At 40.8% G+C, this 22117-nt stretch overlaps 1 protein-coding gene across 2 annotated transcripts in view; it reads right to left on the reverse strand.

Annotated features, from left to right (window-relative positions):
• The window catches only part of MYO10 (myosin X), a 566410-nt gene that overhangs the window by 307368 nt on the left and 236925 nt on the right, over window positions 1–22117 (reverse strand). For both annotated transcript variants that reach the window (XM_044065222.1, XM_044065223.1), the window contains one exon: window positions 916–1040. In XM_044065222.1, coding sequence (XP_043921157.1) covers window positions 916–1040 — 125 coding nt within the window. The remainder of the gene's footprint in view (window positions 1–915; window positions 1041–22117) is intronic.

Raw genomic sequence — 22117 nt, forward strand, 5'->3', positions numbered from 1 at the left:
GCTGGCTAGAATTGCCAAACTTCCTCATATACCCAGCTCATCCAAGCACACAAACTCATTCATAACCCATCTCTCTGCCCCTCCCTAGCAAATACCTTTGAAATGTATAAGCCAGATAGACTCCTAAGACCCAATTCCCAAAACCTAATCAAAGTGCATAAACCAACACGTCCTGCTGGGAATCCACTTGATGTCCTTCTCTCTTGCATGCCTCTGGAACTCTCTCCCTTCACCCATCCGCACCACCAGCAGACTCTCCTTGTTTAAAACCTCACTGCACTCACACCTTGCTTCACAATGGAAATGCTCTTGCTCTCACCCAACCTAATTCTGACCACCCAACCTAATTCTGACCACACTGTCGTCCTAACTTTCCAAACTTACTTGTTGCCTGTCACTACCTCCTAAAATTCTTCATCCCTTGGGATGTATTCGACCAACTAAAAAAATTACCTCATTGTAATTGCCTAACAAAAAAAAAAAAAAAAAAAATTTTTACTACTTATTAAATTAATCAGATACAATTTTGCTAATGAAAATCTCATTTTTATTTCTGTATTATGTAACATTTATTTGAATTGTGTGACATGGATTTGTACTATCCGAAATATGCATTAAACATTTAATTGAAATGTATATTATGGATTTGTGCTTTTTCTGTACTATGTATATGTATTTCTCCGGAGCTTTTCTCCCCAGGACTCCATTGAAAACAGGATCCTTGTAGCCCAATGGACTATCCTGGAAAACAAACTAAAAATAAAATAAATAATAAAATAAATAAATAATATGTACACAAGCAGTTCTGTTATTAATGAGAAAAGAAGGCTTTATATGGATAAGACTGCAGAGGGAAACTAGTTTCCTGCCTTATGAAAATAAGAGGTCTTTCTAAAATGCCTTCAGTATTGTTACCTCTTGTAAAAATCCTGAAATGGCCTCCTGACTGGAAAACCAGCCCGTCGTATTCTTACAGTCTCCAGCATCCCGGAATACCTTAACTGGTTGAGTACTATGTTCTGGTCAAACTGGTCTGGCATCTGAAAATAAAATGAACCCAATGACTTAATACAGTAGATAAAAATACAACATTATGACTAAAAAAGATTTGTCCTAAAAAGAGAGAGGGAGAACAGCTAGCATTTAACATAGTTTTAAAACACTCATTTTATTCAGTGCTATACTTGACATTTGATGGAAACAAGAATAAATGATGCAACCAAACTAGTAATCACAACTAAATAACTAATTACACTCTCGGGTCTACAATGAGTTATATGACATCTGATCTGTTAGACTTCCAAGATGGATGTACACTGAGGAACAGCTTAACTTAATTTCCGACAGACAGGGGCTAGTAACTTTGACAGATTTAGTGAATTCAGATACTAGCTTTTAGAGAATGGGCTTACTGTACATCAGCACCCTGACTGGAGAATGGGTGTTCTCCAGCAAGGGATTAATGTACAAGTAATGCCTGCTGAAAAACATGTCTGCCACTTCACGGCAGCATATTAAGCTGCCATGGAGCTCGGGCTGAGGAAGCGGAATGGCTGCCATTATTTTACGCTCGCTCAGCAGTACTTCTGCTGTTTAATGAGATTAAAATATATTAAAAAAGAAAGAAGAAAAACAAAACTGTGCATGTGTTTGTGTGTGAGTGTATGCATGCATGTGAGTGAATGCAAGAACAATCGAGCAGTTATTTTACACTCGCTAAGCAGCACTTTTACTGTTTAGAGAGTATAAAATCTAAATATAAAAGAAAAAAGCATGTGTATGTGTGTTTCTGTCTGTGTGTGTGAGTGAGAGTATGAAGAGTGAGAGTGACCTAACACTGGGCAGCAGCAGCCTTCAAGAGGGTTACATTTAAGTTCCTCTCTTCGCTCCGACAAATGAACAAAATGTAAACTAAAGGGGAAGCAAAGGCTCAAAATAGAAGCATTTTCCTGTTTAAAAAAAAAATATCACAAAATGGCAGCAATAGGGTTTGTGACAGCATGCATTTTCTGAAGGGCAAGGGTGTGAGGGGCGGTGTCTATGTGACAGAGGGAGAGACAGTGCTGGTAGCAGCACATAACAGTTTTGCCTACCTCTCCACCTTTTATCTCAAGAAATGTGGATAAAGCCTGAAATAAATGGGGAACAAAGGTTCCAAAATAGGAACAGATTTTAAATAAATAAAAAAAATAAAAAAAAAGGTAAGTTAAATAACAGCATTTGTGTTAACATGAATTTTCTGAGGGAAATAAAGTCTGAAAGGCAAATGTATGTCATTATTTAGTCACTTCCAAATGACTGGCAAAAACATTTTTAGCAGTAAGGGACCAAAAAATAGAGCAAATATCTAGATATTTTTAAAAATGATACATTTTGGATGTAAAATGCTTCCTCTTAACACCATTTACGTATACTACAGGAACTTAGAAACATTAGTCAGAAAACTATTTTACATCCAATATATATAAAAATATAATAATAGAAGAAATATAAGTAAGTAAAACATAACAGTTTTACAGAGACCCCATTCTCTAAGTGCAATAATGCCCTACAGGGTGTGTATTAATGTGTAATTAATGCCCCTCCAGGGATGTAGAGGCCCTCCGCCTGCGGTGTCAGGCCTCACAACACCCCTGGGCAGGCATTAATTGCACCTTAACTTACACCCTGTCGGGCATTATTGCTTGCATAAGTATACTGTCTGGATGCCAGCAAATAAGAAACTTATAGAGCTGATATACTTCTTGCTCTTCTGACAGAGAGCCTGAAAGAAAATCAGCTAGAAAAAGGGAAGAGAAATCAGTGACTGAAGGATGGGCTGGCACAATGGTTAAGCTACTAACCTCAGAAATACGTTGTACAGGGTTTGATTCTGATAACTGATTATTGGCTGGGCATGTAATAATCTACAAATTGATAGCTTACTAGTTAAATATGAACCTATGACTGGGAAGAATCCTGCGCAGTTCAGCGAAAGCAGTTCAAGCTCCAGCTTTGGTACAGAACATGGCTTCCAGTAAACTAGAGGAAAAAATAAATCAAGTGCACTCAGACCTGGTTAAAATAAAACAATGAAGGAATATATCATCTTAAATAAAGAAAAGTTGGAAAAAAAATGGAAAAACATTTAAAAAGTTATTCAGATGAACTGATAAAACTGCAAAAATCAGAAGCTAAAATGAAGAAAAGGCTTGCTGAGAACGAGAGTGCTCAAGGAGAGAGGTTTAAAAACAGGTAAATTTAGAGGATAAAGCAAGCAGGTAAAACATAACATTTTCTGCTGTCACAGAGGAACTGGAAGGAACAGACTGCATTCATTTTATGAAATCACAAATGAGCAACTGGACTGACATTCCACAGCAGGATTTGTTAATCAAAAGAGCACACTGTGTGTATCCTCAAAACATGGCCATGAGGAAGCATGCAAGACCTGTATTAGTAAAGATGCAATCATACCAGCAGAAAGAGTTGATAAAATTGTGGCAGAAGGGCAAAGAATTAAAAATTAGAGACAACAGAGTGTTTGTGGAAAATGACTAATAATTGTACACCTGGCAAAAAAGAAGCAAATTTATCCCAATCCCAGCAATCAGGGAATGTCGAGATCAGGGAATGAGATTCAAGCAGTTGTATTTTTCCCGGACAATCAAAGTCATTTATTGATGCAGAAAAGGCCAAGGAGGAAATACAAAAGTTTGTCCAGCAAATGTGACCCAACAAACAGAAGTGGACTCTGCTTCCCCTTCTTCTGATAATAAAGCTCACAGAGAGACTTTGCCAGTGAAATCTTTTCCAGTGTTGCAAAGGAAAATGCATGAGACACAAAAAAGTACAGGAGTTAACTAGAAGAATCAGGAATTCCTTGGACTCATACTGGAGTCTGGGGTTGGCAGATGGAGATGAACAGGAAGAAGACCTGCAACACTGAAATTAGTGAATAAACAAATGTTATGTACTTTCCATAACAATAGATCCATGTTGTCTTATTTTTGTCTGGTTCAAAATATGACTCCTCCTCAAACCACAATTCCCCCTCTCCTGCTTGATTACCTCAGATCAAGTTTGCTAACTGACCAAAAGATGTCACACTATGTAGAAAGGACAAGGAGGAAAACACAACACTGTGTAGTGTTAAGAGGTACAAAGGGATCAGACAGGGTCTAAAGGAGGTGTGGCCAAACCCTAAAAGTAAACAATCACAATTTGGTAGGGGGAAGGAGTGAGGGGAGTTGAACCAGATGAAAAGAGGACAACACGGCTCTATAGTTATGTCAAGTACATAACTTTCGTATCCGATGCTGTCTTTTTTTTGTCTGATTCAACATGTGAGACAGAATCTCAAGCTACCTGACAGGGACCTGGGTGGTCTCAAGGAAGTATATTCCTGAGTATGGCAGAGCCAAGAATGTGCAAATTCTGGAATGCACATCTAACTTGTAGTGAAATACAAAGGTGTGACTTAAGGATCAAGTTTCTACAGTGGATGTCACTGATGGGCACTCTTTTTGCAAATGCTGTTAAAGTTGCCATTGCTCTGGTATAGTGCACCTTGGGCTTTAATTATAAAGACATGCTTACCTTGTGAATCATAGGCAAATGACATGCAGTCTTCTAACCATTTTGAGAGAGTTACCTCATATACTGGTTGTCATAGCTTCTTCTTGGGAGAAGAGTATAAACAGTTCACCTAATTTTCTGATATTCATAATACACTGAAGATAGAACCTGAATTTTCCATGAACATCTAAGGTGTGTAATGTATGTTCTCCTTTACTGGTAAAATTTGGGAAGCAAACATGTTCTCCTTTATTGGTAAAATTTGGGAAGCAAACGGGTAAATCAATCTGTTGGTTTAAGTTAGATTCTGAAGCTACTTTAGGAAGAAAGGAAGGGTTTTGTTCTCAACACTCTGTCTTTATGAAAGGAAGGGGAAGAAGATTTGCAAAAGAGGACTTGTAGATCCGACACCCATTTTGCGGCTGTATTGGCAACTAGAAAAATTGTCTTCTAAGTAAGAAAAGTACAGTTGTGTACACTTGCCATAAATGCAGATGTTCAAGTATATTCACTACTGCAGTCCTGACTTGTGGGATTTCCTGCTGTGAAAATGCTTGGCTGGCCCGACTACCAGAGAAAACTCTTTCCTCTCCCAGGCTGGCGGGCACCCTGACCAAAGTCAATACATTCGGGTATAAAGAGAGCCAGCCTGCATCATGACATCATTATTTTCTTGTCCTCTACCAGGAGGAACCCTAAGTTAACAGGAGGGAACAAAGGAAGAGGACTCTAACAGCAGGGTAGCCAAGGGTGGTGACCCTTGGCTGAATTAGTTGGTTATTAGTAGGCTATGGGTGCAGGAGGGAGGGAAAGAACCCTGCAGCAGAGAATACACTCAAACGTCTACATTTATGATTAGTGTACACAACTCTACTGTGTTCTTAGTGTTTCACTGTTGCAGTCTCGACTTGTGGGAAGATTCCCAAAGCTGAATTGTGAGAGGAAGGAGATTATGGAGAGGAGATGATGCCCTACAGGATGGCAGTGGCAAATTCTTCTCTAGACTTAGAAAAGGTACCTTAGTGCTTTGTGAAAGTATATACAGATGACTAGGTGGCTGCTTCCAAGATGTCCTTAGTAGGACCCCTTTAGAAAGGCTGTGGAGGTAGCTATGGCCCTACAGGAGCATGACCTAATCGTTTCTGGGGCTTTTTTGACGTGATGGCTGTAACAGAAAGAAATGCAGTGGGAGATCCATTTAGAGACAGCCTGTTTAGAAGCTAGAAGCCTCAGAGCCAGGGGCAAAGGTAATAAACAGCTGGTCAGACTTTCTCAAGGCTTTTGTTCTGTCCAGATAAAAGTGGAGCTGCCTGTTCACATCCAAGGAATGAAGTATTGTTTCCCCCTTGTTCTGAGGATTAGGGAAGAATATGGGTAGATGAATGGCTTGGTTTAGAGAAGTATCAGTGACCACCTTGGGCATGAAAGAATGATTAGTTCTGAGGGAAACCTGTCTTATTGGAAGATAACAAATGGTTCCACTGCCATGAGGGCCCGTAATTCAGATACCTTCCTGGCTGAGGTGATAGACAGCAGCAGGGCTGTTTTCCACATAAGGAACTTGAGAGGAGCATTAGTTGCAGGTTCAAAAGGGAGCAAAGTTAGTTTTTCTAGGACAAAATTAAGGTCCCATGTTGGACTGAGTTTCCTCCTGGGGGGGGGGGGGGGGTCTAATGTGAATGACTCCCCTAAGAAATTGTCTTAACTGAGTATGGGAAAAAACTGGAGTAAGAATGTGGGCTGAAATGGCAGATGCATGAATTTTAATGGAGGAATAAGAAAGGCCATTATCCACTATACAGGCCAGGTATTCTAGGATGGTAGTAATGTGTGCTGAATTGGAATCGAGGTGTTGCATCTGGCACCAATTAGAGAATCTTTTCCATGTGGCTGAGAATGACTTTCTAGTGCAAGGTCTTCTGGACTCCACCAATGTCCTGCACCTGCTTACTTACAGTAATGTTGCAGTTGGGTGCTGCAAAATTATCCAAGGTGAAAGGCTGAGAGTCTGCAGGTTGGTGTGCACAATCCATCCCTTGTTTAGGGTGAGAAGGTCTACCCTCAGAGGTAATAGCCATGGGATCTGATTGGTGAGCTCGAGGAGGAGATAATACACCAGTGTTGTCTTTGGCAGTCTGGTGCTACCAGTATTGCCACTGGACCCTCTTCCCTTATCTTTAGAAATACTTGAGGCAGAAGGGGTAAGGGGGAATGCATAAATGAAGAGATGAGTCCATGGGAAGGAGATGTGTTTTCCAGGCAGATTTCTGTTTGATCCTGGCGCAAAATTTTTTCAGGTGAGCGTTGTCCTTGCTGGCAAACAGGTCTACCTGTAGGACTCCCCTTCTCTGAGTTATGCTGAGAAAACTTCCCCAAAGCAGATGCCATTCATGGGGGTCCATCAAGTTTCTGCTGAGGTGACCTGCTAAAGCATTTTGAACTCCAGGAAGGTATTGTGCCATGAGGTGCAAGCCCAGAGAGTGTGCAGTTTTCCAAACTTGCACTGCTAGTTAGCACAGGGGATAAGAGTGTGTGCCTCCCTGCCTGTTTATGTACCACATGAATTGTCTGTTTTTACCAAGAGGACCTCTGGTTCCTATTTTTCTTTGAAGGATATCAGGCCTTTTTGCACTGCCATAAGTTCCTTCTAACTGATGTCTGTCCTTGAACTGGACCTTCCACTTCCCTTGTGATTGGAGGTGTTGAAAGTGAGCCCCCAGGCTGTCTCTGAGGCATCCATGGTGAGGGTTTGGCCCTGTGGAGTGAAACTGAAGGGAAGGTCATGATTTTGGGGTACAAGCCTGTACCCACCATGCAAACTCCAGTTTTAGACAAGGGATCAGCTGTTTCTCTGTCTCTACAGACTGAGAGCTCTGGCAGCATACATTTTTGAGGTACCACTGAAGCTTCCTCATGTGCAGCCTGGCCAGGGGAACCATGAGGACACATGAAGTAATTTATCCCAGTGCTTGAAGAAACTCTCTGGCTGAGATGTTATTTCTCTGCTGGATTTTTTTGGAAGTAATTTTGCCAGAAAGGATGCTTTGTCTGGAGGGGAGGAAGGCCTTTTATAGTGAAGAGTTCAGGAGTGCCCCCAGAAAAAACTATCCTTTTGGTTGGGGCAGTGTTGGATTTCTGGAGAATTACTGTGAATCCCAGGGAGGACAAGGTGTCTTTGGTGAATTTTGTGCTTGAGGAGTTTTGATAGGTCTGTGGCCTGTATCAGGCAGTCATCCAGGTAGGGGCATATTTGGTCCCCCCCTGTCTTGCAAAAAGTAATTGCAGGTGCTAGACACTTAGTGAAAACCCTTGGAGAGGTGGATAAGCCAAAGGGCAGAGTTGAAAACTGATAGTGACTGGAGCCTGTCCTGTAGCGAAGACAGTGTTTGTCAGACTTTTGAATTGGAATATGCAGATAGCATCTTTTAGGTCTAGTGAGACCATGATGGCCTGAGGAGTTTTCATGGGTAATGGTTTTTGAACAGTTAACATTCTGAACTTTGGAACAATGAGAAACTGGTTAAGGTTGGACATGTCCAAGATTGGGTGCCAAGAGGCTTCCTTCCTGGGAATCAAAAATACCTTGAAGTAGAAACCTTTTCCTGATCTTCTGGAACCTGTTCCATTATTCCCCAAAAGCTCAAGATCTGAATTAGGGCCACCGCCTCTGACCTTTGATTTTGTGGAAATCTTGACAGCTTGAGTATTTTAAAGGCTCTTTTGAAGGGGAGTTTGTAACCATTTGAAAAAAATGTCTAGAACTCACTTGTCTGAAGTAATATGGATCCAGCATTTTTGAAGAGTGACAGCCTTCCTCCTAGTCTTGGGGTGGGGGGTGAGGGGGGTGCAGGGTGGATGAGTCATAGATGCTCTCTGACAGGGCCTTGGGACATAGACCTTCCTTGCCTGGTGGCCTCTGATGTCCACTGGCTGCTTCTTTGCAGCTGTTGCTGCTGTCTATGGGTCCTTTCCTGGTGTGGTTTTCTCTGTGGTCCTCTGACTATTGTATGTGCTCTATCAATCTTCAGGATGCCTACTATCATATGATGCAGAGTCAATCCAGGAGATTCCTCCATTTCTGGCTGAGAGACAATCATTGTCAGTTCAGAGAGCTGCCAGTCGGTCTCACAACAGCCCCCTCGGTGTTCACCAAGGTAATGACTGCCATGACAGCCTACTTCAGGCTACAGGGGATCCAAGTATTCCTGTACCTAGACAATTAGCTTCTAACTGCTACCTCCAGGGATCTACTTCTGACACATTAGTCATTCCTGATACAACTGACAACTCATCTTGTACTTCTATAAAAAACAACAAGAGCAAGCTATCTCCTACTCAGTCCACATAATTTATATGTTGTCTCACAGACATTGTGCATCAGATAGCAAAACTTCCCTCAACAAGTGTCAAATTAATCAGCCCTATAGCTCCCCAGGTGAAAAAACATCTCAGACACCAGGCTCAACTCATCTCGTGCCTTCTAGGTCTAATGGCTACCTCAATAGTGATGGTGCCTTTACCCAGGTATCACATGACAGTTCTACAGTGGATACTACTGGTACAGTGGTTACAAAAACTACATTCCCTTCACTACAGAACATGACTCATGCAGATCGGCAGTAACTCAGGACATATACTCCCTTCCTTCGATACCCAATGCCACAGTGACTATGGATGCTTCCTTTCTCGGGTGAGGGAGGGGGCACTTCGAAGGGAAAATGCTCCTATCAGGAGAGTTAAACCTCATTAGTTAAAGATGTACATTACTTTGTGTATTTGTTTTACATTTCTGGGGGTGTTAACTAACCTGCCAAACATTAGTGGTGCTTCTAACACAAAATCTGGAAATAGACATTTAAAAAAGCTGTTAAATATAACTGGTGGGAATAATAATACCTTCTTATCATAACTACAACATCTATATTACTATGGAATGTTAACGGCCTCAGGTATGGACAAAAAGGAAAGAATATTGCATTATATTAAGAAATGCAGACTGCAAAGAACAATGCTACAGGAGACACACTTGGAAAGAAATGAGCATGTGAATTTGATACATTAAGAAATTCAGGAGGGATAGTTCAGCATAATAATCAGGAGAAAAGGGGAGTACTTGTATTAAATTACCAGAGGAGATGCAACAGTGATAAAAGAGGAAAAGAAAGACAATAATGGCAGATTTGTTGTAGTAAGGAGCTACAGGCAAGGGAAGAGGATTAACTGCTATTACGGACCTTAAGAAAATTATAGGGGAAGCTAGTAGGGAAGAAAGTGATGAAGATCTGTACAGTTTTGTTTGACAAATGTTTTAAAAGGAGGGGAAGCACCAGCATCCTAGAAGGCTGTGATGTCTGTAATACCTATAGATGGTAAAGAACCATCAAACCCATATAAAAAAAACACCAAGCATGTGTTAAAACACACCAGACAGCAAAGCTGGCGAAAAAGATGCCATCGATCTTGTATTAAATAGTTTATAAACATTGAATAACACTGGCGCTTCAGCACAGCCTTCCTGGAGTTACAAAATATGCCGCACCATGCATCCATATATACATAGTCACTTAAATACAATTAATTAAACAATCATCTAATTAGTTTACCATCAATTAAACTAATCATATATACATTTTAAAGAAACACTCTCCAGTTACATTCACTATTGAGACCTGCTGGAGATCGTGTATTCAATTTTAAAATATGTAAAGTTTCTTTGTACAATAATATTTTTTTCATTAATACTTCATCTGTTTCTGAAATACGTTCCAAAATACAAACTTTTAACAGTGAAAAATCACTACTATGACAAGTAAAAAAATGTAAAGCTATAGGGCTCATAGCATTATTATTTTTTATGTCTCTAATATTTTCTTGCAACCGTAGCTTGAATATTCTTTTAGTCTCCCCTATATAAAACAAATTACAGGGGCAAAACAGAGCATATACCACTGATTTAGTTATACACGAAAAAGCAGAAGTGGAACAAAATTTTACACCATTTATTTTTTTCAAAACATTTGGTAATGTTGTGGCAAACCGAACACCTTCCACAAGGGAAGTTGCCACATTCACCAACCTGTAGGTTTAATTTTTCACCAGGTGAAAAGTACAGTTTTGTACCTACCATAAATGTAGATGTTCGAAGATCCACATTGCTGCAGTCCTTACACTTGGGTAGTCCGCTGTCCTCGGTCGGCCCGAATATCAAAGTATAAGGCTGACGTCGGTCAAGGCGCATTAGACTGACATCAGGACGTCAGGGTACAAATGCGCATGACCGATGTCATATCCTCAGTCTTTTCTTGCCCCAGATGTCAGAAGACCCTAAAAAGAAACGTCAAAACCAAAAGACAGCAAACAACCAACCAACCACCCTTGCACTAACAATATGTACAATATACACAATATACACAATATTTACAACCCAACCCACACAACCGCCTCTAACTACAGAGGGGAAGGAGGGAGGGTAAATTGGACTGCAGCAATGTGGATCTTCGAACATCTACATTTATGGTAGGTACAAAACTGTACTATGTTCTTCATCTCACATTGCTGCAGTCCTTACACTTGGGTAGAATCCCAAAGCAGAGGTAAGGGAGGATGGCCAAACTATAAGGAAGCAGGAGCTGCCAAAATGCCCTGCAAAACAGCAGTGGCAAAACCAGCCCTGGATTTAGAGTAAAGTGGTAGGTGATAATGCCTAGAGAAAGTATGCACTGAACTCCAAGTAGCTGCCTCCAAAATATCCTTAGTTGCCACCCCCCCAAAAAGCTGTCGAAGTGGCAGTAGCCCTAGTGGAATGAGGCCTAATCCCAGCTGGAAACTCCTTGCCATGATGGGAATAACAGAAAGCAATGCAAAACCCAATCCACTTAGAAATAGTTTGTTTTGACACAGGCTTGCCCTGAGAACTCAAAGCAAAAGAAACAAATAACTGCTGAGACTGCCTGAACCCTTTAGTTCTGTCCAAATAATATCGCAACTGCCTGTGTACATCTAAAGTGTGCAAAATCTTTTCCCCTTTATTTTGGGGATTTGCATAAAAGTAGGCAAATGAATAGTTTGGTTTAAAGCCACACTAGAAACCACTTTAGGCATAAAGGAAGGATTAGTACGTAAAGATACCCTATCCTTATGGAAAATTAAGAAAGGCTCAACCGCCATAAGGGCCTGCAACTCAGAAACCCTTCTTGCAGAGGTAATAGCCAACAAAAAAGCAGTCTTCCATGATAAAAACTTTAATTCAGTAGTAGCTGCAGGCTCAAAAGGTTGTAGAGTGAGTTTCTCCAACACAAAATTGAGATCCCAAGCAGGAGTAGGAGCTCTTCGTGGGGGTCTTATATTCTTTGCCCCTCTAAGAAATTGTTTGAACAAAGGATGAGAAAACAATGGTGGGTCACAATCATAGTGAGCCGAAATTGCTGCAGCATGAACCTTAATAGAAGAGAAGGACAAACCTTTGTCTAGTAACTCAGTAAGATATTGAAGAGCCACACTTAAATTAGGCTCAGAAACATCAAAATCCTTTGCTGCACTCCAAAATAAAAATCTCTTCCATTTATCTGCGTACACTTTCCTTGTACTAGGCCTTCTAGCTTCCAAAATAACATTCAAAACTTGCTGTGGAAGTGGAGGCCCACTATGGTTCAAAACAGAATATGCCAGGCTGTTAGGTGCAGAGAGTGAAGCTTGACATTGAGCAAATGACTGTCCTCCTGAGACAACAGGTGTGGAATCGAAGGCAAAGGCCATGGAGGCTTCCGCACCAGGCTTCTCAGTAATGGGTACCAATGCTGTCGAGGCCAATCTGGAGCTATCAAAATCATCCTTGGCTTGTCTTGTCTGGCCTTTAGTAGTACCTTTGGGAGGAGAGGCAGAGGCGGAAAGGCATACACATGAAGATTGCTCCAATTGAAAGAAAGAGCATCCACTTTCCAAGCTGTGGGATGAAACCTTTTGTGCAAAACTTTGGCAGCTGGTGGTTTAGTGGAGAAGCGAACAGATCTATGTCTGGAGTTCCCCATGACACTGTCAATTTCTGAAATACATGAGGATCCAATTTCCACTCGTGGGGATCCATAATTTGTCTGCTCAACACATCTGCTAAGGAGTTCTGTGCTCCTGGCAGAAACCTTGCCTGAAGATTTAGCTGTAAACTGAGAGCAGTCTCCCACAAAATCATTGCTTGCCTGCATAGAGGATAAGAATGTGTTCCGCCTTGCTTGTTGATGTACCACATGACAGTTGTGTTGTCTGTTAGAATCAACACCTGCCCTGGAAGAAGTAAATCCTTGAAAGCTATTAATGCAAACTGGACTGCTAACATCTCTTTCAAGTTGATATGTAGATGTTGTAGTCTGGCAGGCCACTTGTCTTGTATCCACTTTCCATTCAGATGAGCTCCCCAAGCTTTGTCTGAGGCATCTGTCGTTAGAATCTGACTCGCCTCTGGCCGGGTCACAGAGAGTCCCTTGTTTAGGTGACATTCCTGAGCCCACCACAACAATTCCTTTTGAATGCAAGGTATTATTTGAATGACAGTGTCCAAATCCTGGCAGTGCTGTGTCCATACATTTTTGAGATACCATTGTAGCTTCCTCATATGCAGTTTGGCATTGGAAAGCACCAGAATATAAGATGCCATGAACCCCAAGGCTTGAAGGACTGTCCTTGCAGTCAGCCTGGACTGATGAGACAACTGATGAAAGTAAAGGGAAAGATTCTTTTGTTTGTCCGGGGTCAAAAAGGCCATCTGGGATGCTGTATTCAGTCTCACACCCAGAAAGCACATGTCCTGAGAGGGTACTAGACTGGACTTTATTTCATTCACAGAATACCCCAGGCATCTTAGCACTGCTATCACATAATCCAAATGATGAAGAAGCTCGTCCCTTCCTTGAGCCAGAATCAGGCAATCGTCCAAATAAGGATAGATCTGTATTCCTTTTAACCTGAGGAAAGCTATCACTGGAGCCAGAACTTTCGTGAACACTCTGGGTGCAGTAGATAAGCCAAAGGGCAATGCAGAGAACTGATAATGAGAAGTCCCAGCTCGAAAACGCAGATACTTCCTGCAACTCAGTCTGATAGGAACATGAAGATAAGCCTCCTTGAGATCCAAAGTTACCATCCAATGATCTTTGCCCAGCAGAGGTAAAAGCTGCTGTAACGTCAACATTTTGAACTTGGGAATGTCCAGATAAGTGTTGAGGATAGATAAGTCCAAAATTGGTCTCCACGTGTTCCCTTTCTTTGGTACTAGGAACAGGCGAGAATAAAATCCTAGGCCCACTTCTGGCATAGGGACAGGCTGAATGGCCCCTATTTGGAGTAACAGAGAAATTTGCTTGTGAGCCTCTATTCTTTGTTGAGGAGGAACGTCTGGCATGCCTTTGAAAGGAGGCAAGGTATGGAAATAAAACCTGTAACCGTGGTGTATGATATCCAATACCCATCTGTCTTGGGTAATCAAACTCCAATTTTCTTTGAAAAGTGCCAACCTTCCTCCCAAAGGTGCTGCCAGACGAGAAGGCTCTGGCAGCTGAAAAGGTAGGTCATTGGGTCTGTTTACGAAAGCACTGACCCCTGCCCTCACCCGAAGACTGTGCAGGAGAACTCCCTGTTCTAGGCCTGAAAGACCCCTGAGCTCTGCCCCTACCACGTCTAGATCTACCCCTAGACTGGGAATCATAAGAAGGATACGTCCACCCCTTAGTAGGCCAATTTCTACTAAACTTTGGAGGCTGGACCTGCAAAAAATCTTTAACAGTCTGCATAGACTTAGCCTTGTCTTCCATTTTCTTTAAAACTGCCTCAACAGGAGAACCAAACAACACATCAGATTGTAAAGGAGCATCTAAAATCCTTGTTTTAACATGGTCAGATAAATTCTGATCCCTCAGCCAGGCGTGCCTGCGAAGAACTGACCCAGTGGCAGCCACCCTAGATGAGGCCTGTACAGCATCAAAACCACATTGCAGAGAATGCTTACCCACCTGTTCAGAAACATGTACTAAATCTTGTAACTCTTTACAATCAATACCTTCCGCCAAAGCATCAACCTTAGACTTCAATTGTGAAAGGAGATAATTTTGGTATTTCAACATGTGGAACTGGCAATTTAAAGCCCTCATAGCTAGAGTGGAAGAAGTATAAACTTTCTTTCCCCATCTATCCAAAGCCCTGGCCTCTTTATCTGTAGGAACCGGATTCTTGACAACAGAAGCCTTAACACCCTTAGGCCCCTGACTAAGAGTTTCTGGGTCTGCCCTAGGACTCTTAAAAAGATACTTATGAGCTTCAGGCACCCTGTAATACCTATCCGGTTTAACAGGAGCAGGAGGCAAAGAATCAGGATTAAGAGAAGCTTCTGCAAACACATCTTCCACAACAACCAGAACAGGAGGTATAGCCAAAGGCCTATGCTGGGGTAAAAACAAAAATTCCCTAAGCCTTTTCCTGGAATCAGAGAAGTCCTGACCTTCCCACTTAAAATGCTCCCTCATGGAATGAAGAGTCTCTGAAAAAGAAAAATCCTCAGGAGGAGAAGCAGAAGGAGTAGAATCATCCACATCAGAGTCAGAATAAGGAGAATACTCCTGCAAGTCTTCAGCCGAAGACTCTGAAACATCCGAAGCCTGCTCAAAACTCCCTAGCTCAGGCTCCACCCTAGGTCTCTTATCAGGAGGGGGCAAAGAACCCCTAATCAAAGTAATTAAATCTTCTGCCATTTTAAGCATATGCTTCTTGGGCACAGTTCCTGAAGAACTAGGGGTGACACCAACCGAAGCTAAACCTGGCCTGCCTCTGGGAGAAGCCTTGGAAACAGAAGGAGAGGGCCTAACCACCCTAGGAAGGGAGGGAGTATAGTAACCTGAGAAGCCCCTTCAGCCTGACCTGCCTCCTGAGAGGCCACATCCTGCAATAACAAAGTCTCTCCCTGGGATCCCAAAGAAACCTCCGTGGAACCACCGGCTCCACCGACACCTCTAAAGAACCGGCGTCCGCACGGACGGTTCTTCGAGCCTAGGCTTAACTGCTTTGTCCTTGCGCTTCTTGAAGAAGCAGGCCGGAGCATCCGACGGCATTTTATAATTGCACCGCTTCAAGACTAACCTGGCACAATCTAACCTTCTCTTTATAGTGCGCTTATTGAATCTAGCACAAGAGCGACACCCAACAACGTCGTGCTCAGGCCCTAAACAAGGAATACACAAAGTATGATAGTCTCTATGCGGTATCTGTTTCCCACAAGAAATACAATTATTCACTTTTTCTGACATCCGGTAAACCACTGAGGCAAGAAAAAACTAAAATATTCCCCAACGGGGTACTTAGCCAACTTTGACTCGGTCTGAAACTCCGAAATCGAAAAATTTCAGAACGCCAACCGGCACTTGCAATGCTGCTTCTGCATCGGACCATGCGGCAAAAAAGACTGAGGATATGGCGTCGGTCATGCGCATTTGTACCCTGACGTCCTGATGTCAGTCTAATGCGCCTTGACCGACGTCAGCCTTATACTTTGATATTCGGGCCGACCGAGGACAGCGGACTACCCAAGTGTAAGGACTGCAGCAATGTGAGATGAAGAACATCAAATCCATTGTGTACCACCATGTCTTTAATATTTCTACTTCTTTTAAAAGAGATATCTACAGTTCTACAAAGATTTTTTACCCCTTCCATAGAGCCAATAATATCTAATGACATGAATAATTTTCTCAATTAGAATATTATATACAGCAACAAAATAAACTTTTCTACACTCCTGCACAGTATTACATTTTCTATTATTATTTATCTTATTTACTAAAGGCCAATTATGAAGTAAGCTGGTATCTTTTATTTTATGAAGGGCATCTAAAATAACATTTTCATCATACCCAGTTTCATATAGGCCCATTTCAACTGTAAACCATGATTATAAAATGTTTGTCTATAATAGTTAAAAGAATGGCAAATGTGTTGTCAAAATTGTCAGCTATAGATCAATGGTTTTATGAAAGGGAGGCAAATATTTGACAATAATAACAGAACAATGATGATACAGAGGAAAGCAGTGTGCAAGAAAATACTGACTTTGTTGGTGGGTCTTGATGCAGAGACACGGTAAGCTTGGATTACATGAGAAGGGCTATGGAAGCATTTGCACTTCCTGATACAATAAGGTATGAGGATATATGAGGTATCAGAGGAAAAATTAAAGTGGGAGGGTTTCTTTCTGACAACTTGTATCTGAAGAGAGGAACCAGGCAGGGGTGTCCTCTTTTCCTTTGTTACTTACTTTATATTTAGAGTATTGTCAAAGAAAATAAAGGACTCCGAAATTCAAGGATATAATTGGCATGGTAATTAAAAGTTGGCTTTATTTGCACATTATATTATTTTGTACCTAATAAAACCATAAAAGGACATCTCAGTGTTGTGGAACATCTTGAGGCAGTGTCAGGTCTTTTCAGTATATAAATTTAGTGAAGATTAATCATGGGCTATAGCTGTAAACTATGCACCAACACGTGAATTGGTCCAGCATACCCATATTTATGGGGAGACAATAAAATTAAGTATTTAGGAGTATGGATTACAAAGAATTCTGTTATGGTAGTTTAGGATACATGGGGAGAGACTAAACAAAAGATGATACAAAAACTTGGCAACTAGAAGATCTTGATCATGGATATGAATAGCAAGATGCAAGCAGTAAAAATGTTCTTAGGCCCTTTAGGTTCATATACAGGTCAGGCATATTTTTGTCAGTCACAGGAGAAGCTGTGAACAGTAATTAACAAACAGTTGAAGGACTTTATCTGGGAGTGGAGAAGGGCAGTGGTTAAGTGGGATAAGCTGATCCTTCCAACAGAACAAGTTGAATTAAGATAACCTGATTTGAAATGATACCTTAGAGCTACACGACTAAGGCTCATGTACATAACGCAAGAAGAAAGCTAAAATTCAAAATGGAAGGTGTTGATGATGATGATGATGAAGTAGGGGAAAATTCAAGAAAATGAGAGATTGGGATTTTAGATGCAGATCCTTAAGGATTATAACAGCCACACAGATTATTCCATTTATAAAACAGCAGAAAGTATTCTAAGCACTACACCAACACAAGAATGGAGAAAGTTGATTCTGTCGAAAGAGAGGACTGCAATGAGGATTATGGAAAATAAGCAAGAGGAAACTGGAATTTACTAGAGAAAACTGGCAAAGGAACCAAAGTATTGGGAGCAAATAACTAGACAGGGAAAGGTAAACAAAGTGGAAGAAGCCAACAATACATTTGGACTGCAGGCTGGAGACTGCATTGCCTATCAGAGATTGATATGTGAGTATAAGCAAAAAGAAAGGGACAGGGGAATCCTAAGTGAAAGACCTGGTCTGGTAGAATTTTTAATTGAATCTAGAACAGAAGTTGCATAAAATACTACATAGAATCAATCAGATGTGGTTAGAAAAGACTGGGAAGAGAAACCGGATAAGCAATTCACTATGAAACAATGGGAGCACATATGTATGGTGGGGTGAGGCTGGAAAGAACAGGAAGAGGTTTCAGGTCATGGCTGACAGTCATAAGGCACGGCTTAAGAAGAGAAACATAAGGGGAGGGAAGAACGTTACTAATACTGTAAGTGTGTGCACCCGAAATGGGCTTGTCTCGCTGTGCTCCAACGTATCTCACATCTACATTAATGTCTGACTGGCCTTTGAAACACAGCAGGTGTATTTACCCAAAAACAATGAAAACTAATGAAACAAAGTAGAATAGCCTACAGCAGTATACTCTGTACAGTGAAAGACACCAGTTAGATAACTTCTTGTCATTAAAGAAGATATATCTCATGAATAATGTAATCTTAAAGAAAATTAAAAAATGATCAATTACCTCAGTTTTTAATACACAGTATTTAAATGCTGTACTAAATAATGTTTGCAGTTTTTAGAGTTTACTATATATTTAAGACAGACCAGATTGCTAGCAGTTTTCTTGCATCTCACATTGTCTAAAAAAATTAATAGTTTAATATTTCAGTTAAGTGAGTTTTTGTTTTGTTCACTCATGCACTCTCTGATTTCTGCTTATTGCAATTCAGAGGCATGGGGAGTGAGCCTATCCTGGCCTTGGGAATGACCTGATACAAGAAATTATGAAATACAATTACAGATCTTGAAAAGCAGAAATCCTCATATCGATATTTTAGAAAGCAAAGGTGTTGTCATTATATATCACGAACCACTTTCCTGTCCGACTCGATCTAGTAACTTCCTTACATGTTCACAAATTCATAAGCTCACACATTCCAGTGATCAGATAATGAGGTTAACTAGAAGCACTGACTCCTTTTTATTATAAACATACTTTTTAAAACAATTTAAACTCAGAAATAATTTTTATTACACTTACCAATTTGTTCCAAAACCTGGAAGTGCACGGAGTTATAGAATAGTTTCTCTTAATTGTTTGATTAAATGTTAATGTTATCATTGCAGTACGGTATATAATTCTCTAGTAAGCGCACAACATTTCTAAACCCATCGCAACAGTTAGTGTTGTTGCCTCAAAGCAAGAGGTTTTCCAGTTTGATTCTCGGCTGGGGTAACTTCTGAGAGTCTGCATGTCCTCCCTGCATTTGTGTGGGTTTCCACTGGGTGCTCCAGTTTCCTCCCACTTTCCAAAGACATGCGTCTGGAGCGTTTCTCCCTGGGCCTCAACTGGAAATGGGCTTTGTCCCAGTCAGACTTTCCCAGTAAACAAATGTTAAAGAAATAAATTGCTGTCTGTAATAATTCTGATTTAAAATACCTTAAAAACCAAACAAAGTCTTACCCTTATAAGTTAAGTAAAACTATATATGCCAAGTTTTTTTAGTCTTTCTTCATCTGGTGTACTAGTTAGAAATTAAATCATCTTTGTACTCTTCTTTGTACACACAAACACATGTATCAGAGTACAGGTTTAAAAGGTAGAATTATATTCTTCATAGGTTCATAGGTTGGTACTAGGCTATCAGCCCTAGGGCCTATACAAGCCTAGCCATAACAATTCCCTGGCTATTTATTCCCACACTATTTACTTCCCTGGACCCCTGTCTAGCAGGGTGACTGACATGATCCCCGGGGAGAATTTCCTTTCTCCCATCCAATTGTCAAGGTTCCTTTTGAAGAGGACCAAAGAGGCACTCTGCTTGACATGTATGGGCAATCTATTCCAGAGTCTGGGGAGTCTCTAGGTCAGGAACCTATCCCTCCAGCATGTTTTGTTTATTGTGATGACAAGGTTTAGATCCCTGGAGCATGTGGCTCTGAGGGATTGGGATTTCTTTAAATGTAACATGTCCAACAGCTGTGGGTTTGACATGGCCTTGTATGTTAAGCAAAGATCGCCTCTGAGTAGACGATATGCGACAGAGTATAGCTGGAGTTTTTTAAGGCGGTCAGCGTAGGGCATCTGCTTTAGGCCTGTGATTCTTTTAGTGAGGTATTTCTGTGGCCTTTCCAGTTGTTGCAGATGTCTTGAGAGGTACATACCAAATGGGGCATTGTATTCTATAATGGGTCTAATGAGGGATGAGTACAGTGGGACAATGACTTCCTTTTTTCTGGATGAAAAGCCCTTAGTGATGAGGTGTGCCACATAGAAGGATTTCCTGACTGTTGTGGTGATGTGGTTATCGAAGGTGAGACCACTGTCCACCTGTGTCCCTAGGTCTCTTATTCTAAGAATAGTCTAGTAGGTTTAAGTATATAGCTTTATTAGAAGTTTAGGATATCTCATGGCCATAGTTTTAAAGAGAAGGCCAACTTGTTGCATGTCTCCTGTTTTGATTTGGCTGACAGGATCCTTAGAGGACTAGCATTTATTCTCATCAAGCAAACACTCATGAGTTAAAGGTGTTGAGAATGAACTACCTGAACAACATGTTGAGAAATGTAAACGCAAGATTAGGTTGAACTTATGGAAAGAGGATAAAGGTTTTTGTTATAACTTGAAGGAGTCGGTGTTCCTTTACGGGGTATAGACCTGAACGTTTGATAAGTAAACAAATTTAAGAACTTATAAAGTGAAACAATGATCAAACTCCCTGTAACCTCTATCATTCTACCATCAGATTCTCTGCTGCATGACTACATGTCTCTTACTAATTGTCTGTTGCAGAGATTTTACCACCTTCTTAAAAAAGTAATTTTCAATATCTTCCTCCTCATACTACAGAACATGTTTGTGCTACAAGCTATTCAACAAAGTGCTATTGCTTTTGCAAAGCTGTGAATTCCTTACACATACTGAATATAATAATCAAATGGTAGCACTTTTTTAATTTGAACAAACCACAGATATTAGTGTGTCCTACATAACAAATGTACTCAGTTCTGTCAAGAACACAATATTACAAAAATGCAGCCAGATAAATGGGTGTTACAATGCACCTGAATAACACTCAACCAAACATAGGAAAGTACTTCAATAGCATTTGTTTAAAAGACTATCATGCACATGCATCTCTTAAGAGCCATAGAAGATGACGTTTGGAAATACAGGTATTCAGTCAAGCAGCCAAACTACAAGTACCGCTCATAACAATAAGAATTATTTGGGTGAATTCTTTGGCTGGTGAATAGTGTTTACTATAATGAATGTTTCTGAAGTACTTCAATAACCCCAAGTATAAAAATTTCATACAGTACTATGTCCTGCTCTCTCTGATTCATTCAAGGGCTAAACAGTTTTTCATGCTTGGTCTGATCCGGACACTGTAATGTTGTAAGATCACTTCTTGTGTTATTGTCTTTGTCACCCCACAGTAGCAATCTGCAGGGAGATCTACTTTCACCAGCATCTAAGGGTTTGACATTTTTATGGCCGGCAAGGTTAAGAAAATGACCTCAATGACTAATTTCTCAACTCAGATGCACTTCTAAATGACTAGCTTCCAAGTTATGTATTATTAATCTGCCTTACATTTAATGCACAGCCTGTGTACCACAGGCATTCAAGCAGGCCTTAATGCACACCCAGTGCCGCAATGTCAAAGGGAATCCAGTGACACAACTTTTCATGTTAGGCAGTTTTCCCTTGTCCTCCATTCAATCCACTAACAGAAAGTCATTTTTTTATAAGTTTGCCATCAAATGTGCTGGACTCACAAAGCTAGGGTGACCAAGGCAAAAAACAGCTTTACCCAAACACTTTCTTATTCTTCCTAATGACTTTGTGACTCCTGAGGATCAACAACACTAGACTGAACAGCCTAAAATAGTTGTTTGGTTTTCAATCTACGTCTTGAAACTGGGGCTGTACAGACATTTTCCCAACCTACAGTACCACACCATATTGTACATCACAATTTATGAAACACTGTACTAGTGATGTTTCCATTAATTCCACAAGACAACTCAAGTCGTTCCTTGAGATGCACTTGTTAAATTGGACAAGCAGTCAACTAAGCATATGTATCAAGGAAATTGATACCCATTAAGTGGACTCCAGTTCCGGCTAGCTTTATAGCCTCTCTTACTAAATGCCAGCCCCCCCCCCCAGACAGATAGGCATTCA

Source organism: Protopterus annectens, chromosome 3.part0 (assembly GCF_019279795.1).
Source record: "Protopterus annectens isolate FY-2018-M chromosome 3.part0, PAN1.0, whole genome shotgun sequence".
NCBI lineage: Eukaryota > Metazoa > Chordata > Ceratodontiformes > Protopteridae > Protopterus > Protopterus annectens.